General features: G+C 43.5%; 1 protein-coding gene and 1 pseudogene across 3 annotated transcripts; both read left to right on the plus strand.

The window, feature by feature from the left end:
- Positions 1-60: 60 nt before the first annotated feature.
- LOC142559877 (protein YIPF3-like) lies at positions 61-17,721 on the plus strand. 3 transcript variants are annotated; one of them, XM_075671562.1, is made up of 11 exons: positions 62-200; positions 363-402; positions 466-551; positions 863-972; positions 1,432-1,480; positions 1,575-1,667; positions 2,898-3,029; positions 7,684-7,806; positions 9,708-9,831; positions 10,949-11,005; positions 16,415-17,721. In XM_075671562.1, exons 1-10 carry the CDS (start codon positions 150-152, stop codon positions 10,963-10,965), a joined length of 825 nt encoding a protein of 274 aa, XP_075527677.1. In that variant the 5' UTR covers positions 62-149; the 3' UTR covers positions 10,966-11,005; positions 16,415-17,721. The 3 variants fall into 3 exon arrangements, with proteins under 3 accessions (XP_075527678.1, XP_075527677.1, XP_075527676.1); XM_075671563.1 differs by lacking the exon at positions 16,415-17,721 and having other exon boundaries at positions 61-200; positions 469-551; positions 10,949-11,123; XM_075671561.1 differs by lacking the exon at positions 16,415-17,721 and having other exon boundaries at positions 10,949-11,123.
- Positions 11,266-16,408, plus strand: LOC142559875 (uncharacterized; annotated as a pseudogene).
- Positions 17,722-18,320: the final 599 nt, after the last annotated feature.

Here is an 18,320-nt window from a genome sequence, read left to right on the forward strand (position 1 = left end):
TTATGTAATGTCAATATGTAACAAATGCTCAAACACAATAAATGAGCCCCATACTCTGGTCTTGTGCGAACAAAAATATTTAAGCAAAACTGGCAGTACGTAAACTAGAGTTCGCATGCGATCGAGTACATAAACAAACTGCAGCCAACATGGCAGCGCCTACAGACGCTCGTACACCGTTTGCTGCCGCGGAAAAACAGGTGATATGCTTTGGTATAGATCGCTATAGTCCTTAAAACCCGACAAAGAAAGCCAGTTAGAATCTTCAACAATATAAAGTTGGTCTCGTCGCGCTGTTACAATTAGAATCGGTTATGTGGGAGCACTAACTTGTAGTTGCGGTCTGGTCTGTTTGTTTTCAGGAATCCACGGTTCTTGACTTCACTGACGTTGCTTCCTCAGGTATGTAACGTAGGCAAGAAGTTCTATAGTTTTAACGATAGTTTACTTGTGGCACTTTTACAGCAGTCCACGATGAGACGTTCCATTCTGCGGATAAACCTGCTCCCATCCCGCATAGCCAAGACGTATTTTCAGCTGTGCCCTCCATGGTGCGTAATTTGCCTAAGTCACTGAAACACAGTCATATACAATACTCCTGTAACATGAACGCTTTCGAATATGCTGAATTTGAAGTCGGCCACGATCGAGCGCTGCTGCACATCGTGTTCAATCATGTGCATGCCTTTCATCCAGTTACTTATTCGTGCTTCGATTGCTCACGATAACATATTTATGCAGATCCACTTCGGTGAGCTTTGAAACTGCCCCCATGTAGTGGGGATGTTAGACTGGGTGACCAAGTGCGCGTCAAATATTGCTTTTTAAGCGTCGGCTTACTTGCTTGTCCAAATGTTCGCAGCTCTTGTGGCAAGCAGGAAAGCAGCAGGCGAAAAATGCATTCAGCATATATGCCAACATAGATCTCCTGAGGCCATACTTTCACGTTGAACCACAAGAAGTCCGAGCCAGGTAAGACATTCATCTTTCGTTACTGCACTCTCCTCATCACATCTTATGGACAGCTTTAAACCAGCGCTGTTCTCTCTCTCTCTCTCTCTCTCTCTCTCTCTCTATCTCTCTCTCTTTTCGTTTGTGTGTGCAACTTCTACAGGTCCCCATTCTCCTACGACCTGAGTGAAATGTCACATCATTACCTGCGGCTAATGGCAAATCAAACAGGAAGTTTAACTAGGTAGATTTTTGTGCTGAAGTTGGCTCATGGCACCATGCTTGAGTAAACAAATGCATTGTAAACTGGGAACTGTAGCATTAAAATGGTGTAAAACGGAGACGCTGGTGCCGTTGCCAATAAATTGTGAACAAGTCATGTTATACATTGTTCAGGATAAGTACAAGAAGAAATTTGCATTGTCTGATGACATGACTGGCTTTTAGCCTGATGTTACGTTTTTCTTTGCATCTTTATAGAATCTTGGAGTCTTTCCTTCCTCGCTGGCCATCACATTATGCACCACTGGTAAACACGGAGCATCTAGCTTTCAGCATATTTGAGTTTGAATACCATAGCATTCTTACCTTTAAATATTTTCTTGCATGCGTTTTTGTTGCAGTTAATTCCAGCTGAGCTTTATGGGCCTCTGATGCTAGTTTTGACATTGATAACATTGCTACTTTTTGGAATGAAGACATCTGGCCATACTGTGGTAAGTAGAGCTGCCTGTCACCAAAACTACTTTTGTTATACCTGTTTCATTGTCTTCTTCATGTGAAGCAAACTACTGCCATTTTTTACTTGAAACCCAATTTGGTGAAGAGCAGTGTGCAGCCAAACTCTGTAGATGACTCCTGTAGAACTAGTTAGATAGTGGTGCCAAAGTGTGTTGCCTTGATTTGTACTTTTTTGCACATGGGAAAAACTCGGCAGCAAGTCGCCCATGAGTGCCATTTCCATTTATGCACACCTACTGATTCCTGCCAGTGTGCTACACAAGCATGTGATAACGGAAAGTTAGTTGCGGTAGCATACACTGTGCACTCTACTTAGGCACATAATTTTTTTGTAACGTTGTTACCATAAGAAGGGCTTTGTTAAGAACAGGGTGTCGTGACATAAGGCTCGAGAGATGATGGCGGAAGAGTGAACTGCTGACGTAGCACCAAATGGAAAGCTTGGCTCTTTCTGCCTGCTTAGTTGTGGGCTAGTTATATTGGAGCACTTTTGTTTCCAAATGTAAAGGTGGTCCATCTGAAATGTCCGTATTAGAACGACTTGCATGGTACATGAAAAGAGCTCTTTCTTTTTTTTTTTGTCAAGAAGTATTTCAGTGTTCTGATTTTCCCATGAGTGCAGCTTCTCCAAGCATTCTTTATCTTGAAGTGCTGTGTAGTCGGGATATCGCAAAATGCAACACCGGCCTCTTAAGGCAGAAAAAGCTTCACTCACTGCTGTTCGTGTTATCATCTCTGAATGCAAAAAGTAGCCTGTAGTTGCCTTCTGAAATGCTGTCATGTCTACTAACCGGCATTTTTATTCTGTCTGCTTTTAAAGATTTTACACTTTCCAGTTCTTTGTTATTGCTTAGATTTCAAACCAGAATCACATTTCCTTGGTCTGCTTGGTTGAAAAATAAATTACCACCATTGTACCTACATTTCACCGTCAAGTGCAGACAAATCAGGTGAATGGTGATGCCCGCAAATTTGTTAAATGATGTGGGCCGAAATATGAAAATGTTGCGGAACTTGAGCCGAAACAAAGTAGTGTTAAGTGCATAATTTGGTTTAAGGTTAGAACATAGTGAATAATTTTTCCTAACAAAAATGGGGACTTTGTTAATTCTACTTATTTAAATTACCTCTTATTAGTTAGCTTTGTTATGAAGGAAATAGAGGTTCCTGTTGACTAAGCAAGTTGGGCTGCTGGAATTTTCCAGAAGGAAGGCACACTCATGGGCACGGCGTTTGGTGTCAGCTTCGGCTATTGGCTCGGAGGTTCAGCCTTGGTTCGTGCTGCCGGTTACATCAGCAGCACACAACTGTCCTTCTTCCAAGTTCTCTCACTGATGGTGAGTAATCTGAGTGGCGGGTCACGTAAAAACATACAGTCGAACCCAGTTATAATGAACCTGAGTGCAGGAAATTATACTCTATATCAAAAATGCAACACAAGCAATATTTGTGCAAAAGAAGTCCCTTAAAATTAACTGGGCATTCAAACCTCGAGAGCCTAAAACCTCCCATAAAACCATTCGCAGCAACTTTTTTTTTTTCGCATGCTTTTCAATTATAGTTTATTATTCCTCTCTTTCTTTCCTTTCTTTTCTTTCCTTTCTTTCGTTTTGACCATGCAGCACTTTGACAGCCTGTTTGGGCGAAACCAGGTAGTGTGTGATACAATGCACAACCTGATAGAGAACTACAGATCCCACTGCGTTGATTTGTTACAAGTGCTGTTGCAAGAGTCGGGTTGCCATAGGGCAGTGCAGTCTCTCAGCTTTGTTCTATTGTGTATCACTAATTGATCACAAATATTCATAGATGTTTACGATACCTGTGTTCACAGTAAATTACTCTATATATTGAAGACGATAAACAAGATGAGAACAAGGTAAAAGCGAGAGCCAACGTTTTGACAAGTGCGCTTGCATTTTTCAAGGCGACATATGCTTTCCTCAGCACAGTATATATAGGTAGGGTTTTCCTAAAGGGGAGAGGGGGTAAGGCTTGTAGATACAGCAACGAGCGAAGGTGTTTTAGCGGCGAGGGTGTAGAATTGAGAATAAAAGAGTGTTGTGCACAAGGTCGGTGACACGGCCGTCTGTCAGCCACATGTCAACGTCAGAGTAAATGGACATCACGCGGACACAGCTAAAAAGCTTCCCAAAACCGTCGCTGAGCATTTCAACCAAGCAGGCCATTTTGATGAATTTAAACTCTACATCTTACAGTCAAATTTCTGTTCTGAACGAGAAAAAAAAAAACACTGAGAATAGTACCTTATCCATAAGTTCAAGACATTGCAACCAATAGGCATAATCATTTCAAAGGGAGCTTTAAAATCTATTTGCTATGCTAAATTTCAAGCTATAGGCAACAACACTTAGTTTAGTTGCTTTGTGTCTTTTTGGTTTGGCTATGCCCACTGTAGGGCAAAGGCCTCTCCCGTACTTCTCCAACTACCCCGGTCATGTGCTAATTGTGGCCATATTCTCCCTGTAAACTTCTTAATCTCATCCGCCCACCTAACTTTCTGCCGCCCCCTGCTACGCGTCCTTTCTCTTGGAATCCAGTCTGTAACCCTTAATGACCATCGGTTATCTTCTCTCCTCATTACATGCCCTGCCCATGGCCATTTCTTTTTCTTGATTTCAAGATGTCATTAACTCGCGCTTGTTCCCTCACCCAATCTACTCTCTTCTTATCCCTTAACCTTACCCCATCATTCTTCTTTCCATAGCTCGTTGCGTCGTCCTCAATTTAAATAGAACCCTTTTCTTAAGCCTCCAGGCTTCTGCCCTGTAGGTGAGTACTGGTAAAACACAGCTGTTAAACACTTTTCTCTTGAGGGATAATGGCAACCTGCTGTTCATGATCTGATAATGCCTGCGAGATGCACCTTAGCCCATTTTTATTCTTCTAATTAGTTCAGTCTCATGATCCATATCCGCGGTCACTAACTGCCCTAAGTAGATGTATTCCCTTACCACTTCCAGTGCCTCGCTACCTATTGTAAACTGCTGTTCTCTTTCGAGACTGTTAAACACTACTTTAGTTTTCTGCAGATTAATTTTTAGACCCATTCTTCTACTTTGCCTGTCCAGGTCAGTGAGCATGCATTGCAACTGGTCCCCTGATTTACTAAGCAATGCAATATCATCAACGGATCTCAAGTTACTAAGGTATTCTCCATTATCTCTTATCCCCAGTTCTTCCCAATCGAGATCTCTGAATACCTCCTGTAAACACGCTCTGAATAGCATTGGAGAGATCGTATCTCCCTGCCTGACGCCCTTCTTTATTGGGATTTTGTTGCTTTCTTTATGGAGGACTATGGTAGCTGTGGAGTCGCTATAGATATCTTTCAGTATTTTTACGCACGGCTCGTCTACACCCTGATTCCGTAATGCCTGCAAGACTACTGAGGTTTCGACTGAATCAAATGCTTTCTCGTAATCAATGAAAGCTATATATAAGGGTTGGTTATGTTCCGCACATTTCTCTATCACTTGATTGATAGTGTCAATATGGTCTATTGTTGAGTAGCCTTTACAAAATCCTGCCTGTTCCTTTGGTTGACAGAGGTCTAAGGTGTTCCTGATTCTACTTGCGATTACCTTAGTAAATACTTTGTAGGCAACGGACAGTAAGCTGATCGGTCTATAATTTTTCAAGTCTTTCGCATCCCCTTTCTCATGGATTAAAATTATGTTGGCGTTCTTCCAAGATTCCGGTACACTCGAGGTCATGAGGCATTGCGTATACAGGTTGGCCTGTTTTTCTAGAACAATCTGCCCACCATCCTTCAGCAAACCTGCTGTTACATGATCCTCCCCAGCGGCCTTCCCCCTTTGCATAGCTCCCAAGGCTTTCTTTACTTCTTTCGGCGTTACTTGTAGGATGTCGAATTTCTCTAGACTATTCCCTCTTTCATTATCATCGTGGGTGCCACTGGTACCGTATAAATCTCTATAGAACTCCTCAGCCACTTGAACTATCTTATCCATATTAGTAATGATATATATATATATATATATATATATATATATATATATATATATATATATATATATATATATATATATATATATATATATATATATATATATATATATATATATATATATATATATATATATATGTTTTTTTTTTATGAGCACTACTTTCTGCCACTCCTATTATCTCTTTCAGAGACAGGATAGCTCACGACCACCACCGAAGCAGGTGATAGAGGGGTGCTGTGCATGTTGTTGACACACCGGCTGACGCGCGGCCGTTGACATGTGGCTGACAGACGGCCATGTAACCGGCCTTGTGCACAACACTCCTTTATTCTCAATTCTACACCCTCGCCACTAAAACGCCTTCGCTCATTGCTGTACCTACACGCCTTACCCCCTCTACCCTTTAGAAGAACCCTGTCTATATATACTGTGCTGAGGAAAGCATATGTCACCTTGAAAAAGACAAGTCCACTTGTCGAAACGTTGCCTCCCACTTTCACCTTGTTCTCGTTTTTCTCGTCGTCTTGAATTTCCATGTCCTGCCTTCCCCCTGTTTTCCCGCAATATGTTGAACTGTTTTTAGCACTTGAACCAGCCTGTTATAACCAGGTTTGGCTGTAGTCATTATAGATTAAATTTAATGACAATATGTTATACCACATTATTTTTTGGCGTTACTGTCTCTGTGCTGTCCTTGGATTTTTATGGCATAAAAAATATGGAAACATGAAAATACTCCAGGACTACATTCATTTGTGCTAGAGGGTGCGTACTTGAATTAAGAAGGAACACCGCCAACTAAGACGATCACGAGATGGAGAGGATCACCTGTGTCGTTCTCCCTCTCGTGGTACTATATTGTAGTGATGTGATAGTGATAGTGATATCGTGATGTTGTAGTTGGCGCTGTTCCTTCCTAATTCATGGAAATGCTGATCTCTTGAAAAGTCATGCAGTTTGTTTTGTTTCAGAAAGAACTGAAATATATGTTGCACTGCAAAGACAAGATGAATCTGATCAATTTTATATATAAGAAGTGTGTAATTCCTTAGGTTGTGCCAAAGTCTGTGTAGCCACCTAGCCTTTCCTCATCCATGCATGAAGACTTGCTGCAGAAATGAACATATGACCTGTTTTGAAAGGGGGCACTCCAGGCACTCTTTTGAGAAAAAGTAATAATTAATAAACATACAAATAATCAGTTTAACATGTCTGTTGGCTAGTTGTATATGGCCAGCATCGGGGCACCAACACTGCCTACTATATGTTTTAGTTCTTAGCATTATTTGGAGTTGTATAGAATATTACTAGCTGAATATGTGAGATTGATTGCAGTGGGTAACTTCATGTCTACGGTGTAGAAAAAAGATTTCACTGCTTTTTTTTATCTTTCTATATGCTTTGGTGGCTTAGTGGCTATCATGTTCTTTTGTTGAGAACAAAATTTTTGTATTCTATTCCCTGTTTTAGTGGCCACTCATGTGAAATGTAGAAACATTGGTGTGCTAAAATATGGACACTCCTGTAAGGATTTAGGGAGCCTAAATTGAAATTCCGTTATTTTAGCTTCCAAAGTCCACACGTGACTAATGTCTAAAACCAATGAGTCTAGTATTTTCTCAGTGTTTTAATGGGCTGTTGGTTACTTGATTATTTGCTTGTGCATATTCATGACCTAGCTGTATTTGTGCCATGGTAATACCTTGCTGCGGCTGTTTCCAGGCGAAAACCTCTCTACCCGCCGTGGTTGCTGAGTGGTTTTGGCACGTAAAACCCCGTAATTTAATGTCTTTTAAACTGGACTACATGAAAGTAACGAAAGCATAGAAGAGCACAAAATAAACTATGAGCACTTGATGGCTACTTATTCTCATTTTACACATTCACTGTTCTCCGTTGATTTAATGTATCTTGTTTGTCTTGTTCAGTTCTTTTCATTTGTGTCACAGTTTAGTTTGGGTTACATTTTCAGTGGTAATTTCTGAATGACCCTTTCTAGGGCTACGGACTGTCCGGTCATTGTTTGGCCCTGCTGCTGGGAAATGCATTCCACCCTGTGCACTCCCACCTTTTCTTTTACATTGTGTGGTTGCTGCTTGGTGGTTCCACAGCAGCCAGGCTGGTACGTTTTCTGCTTCTCTGGTGAGATAAAAATTACATCATCATAAAATTTTAACACACGAAGTGAGAAGTGCAGACAATGAAAGACAGTAGAAGAAGACAAGATGAGTGTTGTCCTTTGCTGTTCGTGCTGTTCACTTTAATGCAAAGATGTACCAACTTGTTCAGCTAACTATTCTACTATAAAATTTTAATTCCATTGTTGGATAAGGGCCCTTCCTGAAGATCTGCACTTACCTGTGACGTTCATTAGCTCAAACCACTGGTATCTGTTATATCTTTTACATGACACGCTCATTTCCACTTTGCCTTCATGGTTATAGCTAAAATATCTACCGTATTTACTTGTGTAAGGCCTGCACTTTTCTTAAAATCTCTTACAGGATACTGGCCTTACACGAGCCAGGCTTATTGCTTCTCACAGAGGCCTCTAATTACTCTTCAACTGCTAGGCACGATAATGCGACCACTGGCAGCTGATTATGGGCACATTGAATTAGTCGTCCTCTCGTGGTGTTCACTGCCTTCATCTTTTGATGCGTTCACCTGATTGGTGCTTTCCATACTGTTTGACATTCGTGCCACCTTGACGTACTTGAGGACAGTATTGAATGAAACCACATGCCACGCATTCAATATCCAAGCGCACGCTTTTTAGCTGCAATGCCCTCTTTGTGCCCCCAAAAGCACAATGCAGCTAAACTATGAGCCGCATCGCAGTTTATACTATTGAAGCACACTGAATCCATGTTACACGATCCTGTAGGATACGGTTATGATGTCATTGTTGACAGGACATTAACTAGTGCCATCTAGTAGCGGCTTGTGGAAATTAACCAGCCTGCAGGTGCATCAGTGACGCTTAGTGACATTAACTAGTACCATCTAGTAGCAGCTTGTGGAAATTAACCAGCCTGCAGATGCATCAGTGACGCTTAGTGACCTTTTTCTCCAAATTGTTGCTCTTCAAGGTGTAGGTGCGATCCTATTAGGGGGGGGAGGTGGGCAGGCCTCACAATTGTAAATGCGGTACAGACGTTTGATTTCCGCCTCAGTTTGCGGTTTTTCTACCGAATAACAATATGTCTGTGTTTCTTCTGAACTAATTTTTATTCAGTTACTGTTGTATTACAAAACTAAACCTCCCAAGTTACTTTATTTCATTTTTATTATGTTTTGTGAAATGGTGGTACTGGTACTACATGATTGTCATTGCACTGTAAGTAATTGTTTGTCCAACTTGGCTCATTGTGTCATATGGGGAATTTAAGCTTAGTTGAGGGCAACACTGTAAATGTGGCTGAGACATGGACATTTGATGCTCACATTTGCACATACTTATGTAATATGCATCCAAACATAGTGTTTTCAGTCTCACAAACAGCAATAAAATATGCAACTGAAACAATCCCATGTGCATAGAAGAGGCAGATAAAGCTATGAAAGATTAGCAATCTTACTCTCTTACTGATCACCAAGGGTTCATCATCTAAGACCATCATCTCTCAGATTCATCATCTCAGACCAACAGAATGAGTACATTAAAGCTTTCTCTGACTTTGTTGATTTGCTTCTTCATATTTGGCATGCAAAAGCACATGAGAGATTATAGGTGATGTTCATTTGTTTGTTTAGATATGTTATTAGTAAAGGCAGCTTCTTTATTTTACATTGCAAGCTTCTTGCAATTCTTTGATACTTCCAGTAAAACGAAATGCTCTTAAAGGGGCATTTTGATTATTCTGTGCGGTACTGAAAGAGAGTGTGCATGTGTGTATGTCCTTGTTACGCATGCACACTGTCATCTTTTAATTTCTGTATTGGATGTTGTACTCTAAGCAGTACAATTGTGCAACCCTTCGCTCAGATAGGTGAGATGGAGCCCTTCTTTCTTCTTTACAGATGTCAGTCTTTTCGGCCAAGACGGCGAGTGCATCACACAAAGCTGTAACAGCTGGAGCTGCAGGCGCTCTCCATTTGCTTGCTTTGCTCTACTTTCATTTTGCATACCACAGGACTGTTCAAGGTAAGGCAACAATGGGCTGCATGATTTCGCAGAAGATATGGCACGTGCCCGCTGTGTTAGCCCAGTGGCTATGATGTTGCACTGCATAGCTCGAGGTTGCAGGCTCGATGAGTGCAATATGTAAAAATTCTTTTTTTCTTTTTAAACTTCGATTTAGGTGCACATTAAAGAATCCCAGGTGGTCAAAATTAATCCGAAGTCCCCCGCTATGCCATGCCTTACAATCATATTGTCGTTTTGGCATGTAAAACCACAGAATTTATATTTTTAAGGTGTGGCACATTTGTTTTGAAGCAGCTGGCACTCGGATTGTGGCATTGTATGAGAAATTTTCATGTTGGTTTGCTAGCACGAGCCTTTGCAGCTTTATCTGTGCAGATTTATACCATTTAAATGTGCTGTAATGGTAAAAATGTAAAAATGTGTGTAATGGTGTAAAAGTGTTGTTGTGCCTAACTGAAAACATTGCATTGAGAAGCTCTAGTAATATGATGTGTATGGGTTTTTGAAAGGTGAACTGATACTGCAGTGCATCCAGTGCCACGTGACTGCTTGCACAGTGCTGATCAAGAACAGGCAAAATGCCATAACATTCCAATAAATCTCTGGCTTTGCAGCTTATGCATCAGCTTATAACCATGTGGTAGATGTATACTGAATTCACGAGTCATAGTTTTGTTCCTGTGTGTATTCTGTCAAGTTCTAATTGCTACATTTAATGGATATTCGCTGTGTTTCAGAATTGCTTGACTACAAAAAACCTTAGCTGAGGGTCTTTCGCTTCACTTCTTTATTTGAGTGTATTGCAAGAAATGGAGAGAGGTTGGACTTGGCTTGTTTCCAACTGTGGCAGCATTTGCAGCATGCCATCAGGAAGCAATGTGAAAGCATCTTCATAGCTTTGCAAATTGCAAGAGCTACCACATAACGATATGCCTTTTAAGTTGAGTGAGTGGCACTGACATTGGCAGCAATTGGAGCAGTGGAAAGCATAGGTGAATTAAAGGGTGTTTATATCTTTTTTAATTTCTTCATGCTTTTTGTGGTTTTAGTGACTGTCTGCATTTTTTTTTTGTGGAGCCTTGCAGCATTTGTCTTGTGTTGTTTTTTGTTGCAGTGCTCGAGAGTATCTGAACAGGCCCGTTTGGAAGGACACATGAAGAGATTTCTTTGGGTGCTTGTTTGAGATACAGACTTTTGGTTCCATCAATCTGTGTTTTGCTAAAGAAATAATGTCATGTGGCAAGCAGCTGTTGCATTAGCTTGCTGCTCTGGCACTTGGCTTATTTGTACCTTTGGTGTGGATCTTCACTGCCTGAAACAGCAAAGTTCCAGGCTCAAAGGAAAACATTCAGAGGATCTTTGATCCATCATGGTTTGATTTTCGTGTGCTTTCACAGATGCAAATTCATAGTGAACTCGTACTTAGTTCGAAGAAATCTTAGGTCGGAATTGAAAGCTCGCCGCCAATGAAGCGAATAGACACTCAATAGAATGTGTAATTTTAAGCAGGAAAAGCGCTGCTGAGAAAATGTTATTTATTCTACTGCCATCTTGAGAAAAAACAAAGTTGCACAAGGTGCTCAAAATGTGAACCAGTGGTTGTAACAGCTAGCACATTATTGCATGCTTTAGGGCTTGCAGCGTTTCGTATACAATATTTAGTTGCAGAGAACTTTCAAAGCTGTGCATGAACATTATGCCAAGAGCCACAGCTCTTGCTTCCCTGTTTTTCCTTTTCTCCATACGATTTACACCCCTGGCTTTGAAAACTTTCACCTAAGTTCCGGTTTTGATTCTGTAGTGTACCATACTACACTATTTAATGGCGGCCTCACGAACAATTTTTTGTTCTTAGGGTTTACAACTTGTCACTGTCTTGGTAGTACAGTTGGTTGGAGTGACACATTATGGAAGGTTCGAGATCTGAAACCTTTTTAAGGGCCTGTTTTGAATCTTTAAGTGTTTATGTAATTATGACACTGCTGGAGAGCTGCTACAGTGACAGCATACAACAACGATGCATGTGATGCCATGAATGTAGTTTTATAGTCATTGTAGCAGCTATGAGTGTAAAAGTATGCTTTCTCATAATCAGCATGTGCACCACGTTTGGTGGTGTTTCAAAACTTTAGCAGTTGAAAATCAGCATGCAAAGGAACAGGACCAAGAAGGTTCATTGTCAAGCCCCATATCCCTAAGAAATTTTGGTTTTACTTAAGACGTTGTAGAGCACTGACCAGAGTGTGTTCTACTGCAAGAATTTTATATAAGAGTTTAGTAATAGTGGACATAAAAGCAAATTAAATGTAGTGGTTGGTGGTGCAAGAAAACAGCTTTTGGAAGCCCTCTCAGCAGCAGAGGTTCTCTCCCATTGCCTCAGCCAATGTCCTCAAGCGATGTTCTTTCCCTGCTTTCTCCAATATCGGAGCCGACAGCCTACAGTGCATTTACATCACGAGGTGCACCTCTTCTTCCTCCCTCCTTTTCTTGCTGCATGGTGTATTTACATGCGTGTGCGCTAAGCTTTTCAGTGGAATCCTTATGTTTGCATTGGTGCTGCTACTTACGCGCTGCCGTCAAGGCCTGTGCCGTAGGCAAGACCTGTGCAATCATACTTGCCGTGCAAGTATGATTTTGCAGAAATGATCGTTGCTGCGTGGTCTACGAACCAGCCTTATTGTTTTGCAACGCCCGAACTAGGTGAAGGGAAAAGTGTAGGTTGCGGCAGATTCATGTCAATCTCTCAGTCTCTTTCTCACTGTTGTCAAACAACAGACCTCCTGATCATCATTTAATAAAGTAAAAAGAAAAATACAAGCGAAAAAAGTTAGAAACATTGATGGCGGTAAGAAATTAGACAAGATGAAGTAATGTTTGTTGTTTTGTTGGCCGTATAAACTGGTGTAAACATTTGCTCACCAATTAACAAGCATGGTGTCGCTCGCACAGGCAAACCTGCTGGCGTGATGAATAGCCCCGGCAGCAGGGAGTGACCTCTTATATGGACACTGCACGCTCATTTTCGGCGTGGCCGCGATGTTCCGTATAAAGTCTGTGCGATAACACCGTGGCCGCGCGCCGTGTGCTGTAAGTGCGAGTGAAAGTGTGCGAGGGTGAGCCGAGGATAGTGGCCTGATCACGCGCGCGCAAGCTAGGAAGGCGCGGAGGAACCACGCCGTCTTGCACCGCGGCAAGGCACAGGGGGGAGGGGCGTTCTACTACGGCGGCGGCTGTGTAGGGCGCGGTTGAGCGCGACCGCTCAAGGCTCTATCGTGAAAGCGGTCTGCGATGAGTACAAAGTCTAGGTGTGCCGAGGGCTCGTAGCTTCGTGTGCGCTCTGTTCTTGACGCTTAGTTCGAGGCCACACGAAGGTCAATTCACTCGCTGCTGCCGTCACTCTTCCTCACGCCAGTGTTTTGACAGCGAGCGTCGGCGCTCATCGAGTGGCATGTGTTTGTTTGCCCGTACCAACGCCTCCTCTATTTTCAGTGCCCGGCAATTCACGCTCTCAGCGCCGTCGCGTCTCCGTTCACGTAGCGCGCTTGGCAGCCGCGAGGAGGCACCACGTAAACAGGGTTTGTTTATCACCCGATGGCTCGCGTGATTTGGCCATTTGGGATTTGGCGACGTGCTTTGCTGCGTTGAAACATGTGCTTTTGCGACACGTCTCGCTTCGTCTGACATGGCGTACTGTTGCGTGCCTTTGTGCAAGTCGGATGAAAAAAAGAAGACTCCGGGACTATCGTTTCATGAATTTCCATCAGACTTGGCATTGAGGGAGAAGTGGATTGCTGCAGTTCGACGCGATGGTTGGAAACCGAACGACAGGTCGTGCTACACAAAGGTTTGCAGCCGGCACTTCAAGAAGGAAGATTTCATTGAAGGCAAAAGACGTCGACTGAAGAAAGGTAGTGTACCTTCCGTTTTTGATGACTTCCCTCATCATTTGCAATCGAAGGCAACACGAGACAGGAGCACAGCAAGCATAGAGAAACGAGCCCAGTTTACGTGTTCGCTGTCGACGAATGCTTCGGCCGCCACCGCATCAACCTCTGCCTTGCTACCGTCCGTAACTTCGGCCGAACCACCTACTGAGGAAGGTGCTCTAATGGACACAACACCTGTCAGTGAACCCGCGGACCACTGTTATGTGAAGAGTAATATGAGCAATCGAGGCGTCCAGGTCGACTGCAGAGCACCAACAAGTCTACTGACAACAGAAAGAGCGAAGTGGAAAAGAAAAGAGAAAGACCTAAGAAGCCAAATTTTGCGACTGACACAGACAGTAGATAAGTACAAGCAGCTGCTAAAGGAGCTTAAGGAGGATTCGCTCGCTACAGATCTTTCTTACATACGGCAGAAAGCAACGGAAAATGAGTCTTCTGCTTTAATTTTGCTTGATCAGGTGAGAAATTTTAGGAAGAAACGACCAACATGGTCTGAAGAAACGACCCGTCAATGTGTTGTGCTGAGACACCTTTCTACAAGAGCGTATGAACACATGCGGGGCCATGGAATTTTCAAACTTCCTGGCAGAAAGACACTGTCCGCATACATTGGAATACAGAACAGCGAAACAGGCTTCACAGAACTTGTTGAAGCTCGCCTCAAAGCAGAGCTTGAAAATCTCAAGGTGCCTCAGTCAAGAATGTGTTCTCTCATCATTGACGAGATGCGTATTAAAGAGAAGCTGCAGTACAATAAGCAGCAAGACTGTTTTGTGGGGCAGGCAGACATGAGCTCGCCGAATGCTAGCAGTGACCTTGTGTTAGCTAAACTCCCTTTTGTGTTTCGTGATCAGTGGACTTTCATCCTCGTACAGGATTCCTGTTGGTTACTTCTTTACAAAGGGTTTAACTGGTACGCAGCTTCATGCGCTTACGGTCTTCATAATGAAGAAAGTTGAGTCTTGTGGTTTTCATATTGTCAGACTTTCCACTGACAACCACAAGGTAAATGTACAAGCCATGAGACTTCTAGGGAACGGCATCGTTACCTACAGAACTGACCATCCATGTGACCCGGATAGGCCACTGTTCATGAGCTTTGACCCCTGCCATGTGCTAAAAAATGTGCGGTCCCAATTTTTGGCACACAACATCGGACCCAAAGGAGAAATTTCAGCGTCATATCTGAAAGATGTGTATGAGCTCCAAAAGAACTTGATTGTGAAGCCGGTGCGTTACCTCAGTCGGAAACATGTTTTTCCTAATAACATAGAAAAAATGAATGTGGTGAGGGCTATTCAACTGATATCTCCTGCGGTAACGGCTGTTTTGCAACATCTTCAGGAACAAGCTGGTCACACTTGTCATATTTCATTCGCAAGTGCAGGCCCGACCATCACTTTTATGGAGAACTTCTATCGCTGGTTTGTTCTCCACGACACCAGTAATACAGTTCAACATCTGCGCCAGAGGTTCCCAGATGTTAAGCAGTACGACAGCACAGAAGATGCCCGGCTTGAGTGGCTAGAGGTCACAATGCCAATGTATCTGCATGAACTGAAAACAAGGTGCACCCATCCTCGTGAGTTTCTGACAAAGGAGACATACGAGGCATTCTTGACCACTACGTACAGCACTGTGGCTTGCATAAAACACCTGTTGAGGGCTGACAAATTTGCATTTGTATTGACACGGAAGTTCAACAGTGACCCGATAGAGTCTCTATTTGGAACACTGAGAAGGTCAGCTGGGTGCAATGATGCACTAGATGTTCGTGCTGCCCTTTCAGGGCTTCAGAAAGTGCTGAAAATTGGAATAGCTGCATCCAATCCACTTTCGAATGTGGCACACAGTGAGCCGGCAGTCATGTCAATAACTGTATCACCTGAGAAGCCAGAAACATCTGTTAAACCTCATTCGCAACTGGGAAGAGCTGCTCTGAATGTTCTTCAAAGACTCAACACTACTGTTTTGCCTCTATACATGCCTTCCCTGCAGATATCTGCGACCGTATATGTTGGTGGCTATATTGTCCGCGTCATCAGTGAGCAGATAAACTGCGAGAACTGTGTGGCGATCGCATCCAAGCCACTAACAAATCAGCCATTGCAGACGTTCACTCGCAGCCAGGACCGTGGGGGACTTTTATATCCCTCTGACCAGCTGCTTTTTGTCCTGGACATCTTGCGTGTTTTCTCTGAGCGAGCCCTGAAGGAAAATCCAGCTCTTCCGAGACCCCTGACTAGCTTGGTGGCACACGCTGTTCCAGCTCTGTGTGCCTCAAAGTTGCTGCAATGTAAAGAGAATGACATGATGCACCGACAGAAGCTGATGGAACTTATTGCAGTGCGTTTTGTGAGGCCTCTCCTTGCAAACTATGCATTTAGCATCACAGACAAGCACGATGCTTACAAGTACTTTGCTCAAAAGCCACTTTCAAGAAAGAGTCTAAAACTGAGATAAGCAGTGTAACACCTTCAGGTGCTCTTTGCACAATTGTGCACATAAAGTTAAAAAGCGAAAGCAATTTGAAAATAAACATCCCTTGTATGTATTTCATTAAACTTGAATCACTTCTGATTGTATTTATTCTGCAGATTTGAATAAGTGTCGCACTTTTCATTGTTTTTCAGGTATGCCACTGACGAAGTCGGAAAGGCTCTTTCTTAACACACTATATGTTGCATGGTGGACTTTTTCATATTGACTTGATTCTAGAAGGTCCTTGACACTTCACTGAATAGAGTCTGTTGAGGTGATTTAAATCATGGTGTGTGCATTCTTCCAACCCAACATAGCTTATTGAATTGAGTATTCTTAGTCTGTTCTGCTGCTGTGCGCGTTGCGTTATCCTAAGGTGCTAGAAATGCAGTAAAGCTAAATTCTCAATGGATTCAACTGGCGCCAGAAAAAGACAAGTGAATTTCACATCCATTCACATTCTGTAATATTTGTATCTGCTTCGGATGTCTTTCGGTTGTTTTTCTTTGATATCTTTGCTCAGTGCTCCTCGTGGGGCAAGATATGTTGAAATCGTCACATATCCAGACCTGCGGAAAACAAAGCGGGAGAACACGTCTTGCTGTGTTTTTATCCGCTGCATTGCCACTTTCCACCACGCGCACCACCCCCGCCCCTCCGCTGCCCTGGTAAACCAGCGTAGGGGAACCCTGTTTAGGTGGAGGCACCTGGCGGCAATGCGTTGTACTATCGCCGACGGCGGCGGGCTATTGTCCTGCGCTCTTTCGCCGGGCACTGAAAGTATAGAGGAGGCGCTGCCCGTACGCACGTGACATGCTTGTTGATCTAGTTAATAAGCGAAAGTATACGTGTTATTACGGCCGATGAAACTCCTACCCTTCCTATAGCTATCTACTAATTTGCTGCCAAAATCGCTGCATCGCCTTTCGGGAGAGAGAGAGAAGAAACTTTGTTAATGAATGGTCCGGCACTTTCGTTGTGGTGGCCTCAGGTGGCGGCTCGAAAGGACTCGGGCGGCATCTTTGGCTTGCCGGACGACCCAGAGCTTTTTCGCTTCATCGCGTCTTCTGAAACTTATTACACACCTGCAGCATTAGAATCGCGGGAAGACAGCGCACATGAATTGACCAGCCATCTGCACTCTGCCTTTGATTTTGCGCCCGCCACCGATTAGATGCGGCGCGCGGGCCGGATCTAGGAGGAGACGCCGCTCTCCTCCACTAGCGCGTGTTGGAACAGGGGACTTCCAACACTCGTTGCGCGGGATGTCAACGTATATCAATCAACCATCCTACTCGGCTCACCCTCGCGCGGTTTTCCTTGAACCCACACCATATGGCACAGGGAGCACAATCTTATCGCACTTCGATTATATGCAGAACGTGTCGGCGACGGCGAAAATTCGCCTGGAGTGTCAATAGTATTGCTATCGCAATAAAATCAATATCCGGCGACTGAACCTTTTTCCTGTTTGATTCCGAGTCCGGTGCCCAGCTTGCTGGCGCTAGCAGGAAGTCCTAGGAGCCGATGCCACTAGGGTGCCTCGATGCCACTCGCAGTGCGCGCCGCCTGCTGGTTCGCACTGACGTTGACCACAGGCCGCCATGTCTAAATGCTTTCACGAGGAAAAGCTACACCTTAATCCGACCCACTTAACTCTATCTTATATTTCCACCAGTGCTGTGGAAGCCGTGCTTGGTGTCCCATTATGGCGGCGCTGAGGTCAGCTGCGAGCCAATCGCGTGATGAAGCGAAGCATCCAGCTCAGAGACCAAGCAAGAATAGTAGAGCCACTTACGCTGCATATGTGTCATGGACATTCAGGTCAACAACATGGGTTCGGAGTACCGACCTTTGGCCGTATCGGCCGCCGTCTTGCCCTACACCGGCTCTTGAGAGAAAGTCGGGAAATTTAGAGCGTCGCCGTCCTTTCGCTTCCGTGTGCGGCGTTAGCGATGCAGTCGAGAAAGAAAAGCGAAGTGCAGCGAGCGTTTCGCGTTGCCAAAAATATGTTGGAGTTTTCAAAGATCACAAATAGGGCCCCTTATACATTCAGAA

This window comes from Dermacentor variabilis, chromosome 10 (assembly GCF_050947875.1).
Source record: "Dermacentor variabilis isolate Ectoservices chromosome 10, ASM5094787v1, whole genome shotgun sequence".
In the NCBI taxonomy this organism is placed as follows: domain Eukaryota; kingdom Metazoa; phylum Arthropoda; class Arachnida; order Ixodida; family Ixodidae; genus Dermacentor; species Dermacentor variabilis.

Coding starts and splice junctions, on each gene's coding strand:
- LOC142559877 (XM_075671562.1), top strand. CDS start 150: ATGGCAGCGCCTACAGACGCTCGTACACCGTTTGCTGCCGCGGAAAAA. Junction 403..465: donor CACTGACGTTGCTTCCTCAG/GTATGTAACGTA, acceptor GCACTTTTACAG/CAGTCCACGATGAGACGTTC. Junction 7,807..9,707: donor GTTCCACAGCAGCCAGGCTG/GTACGTTTTCTG, acceptor TCTTCTTTACAG/ATGTCAGTCTTTTCGGCCAA.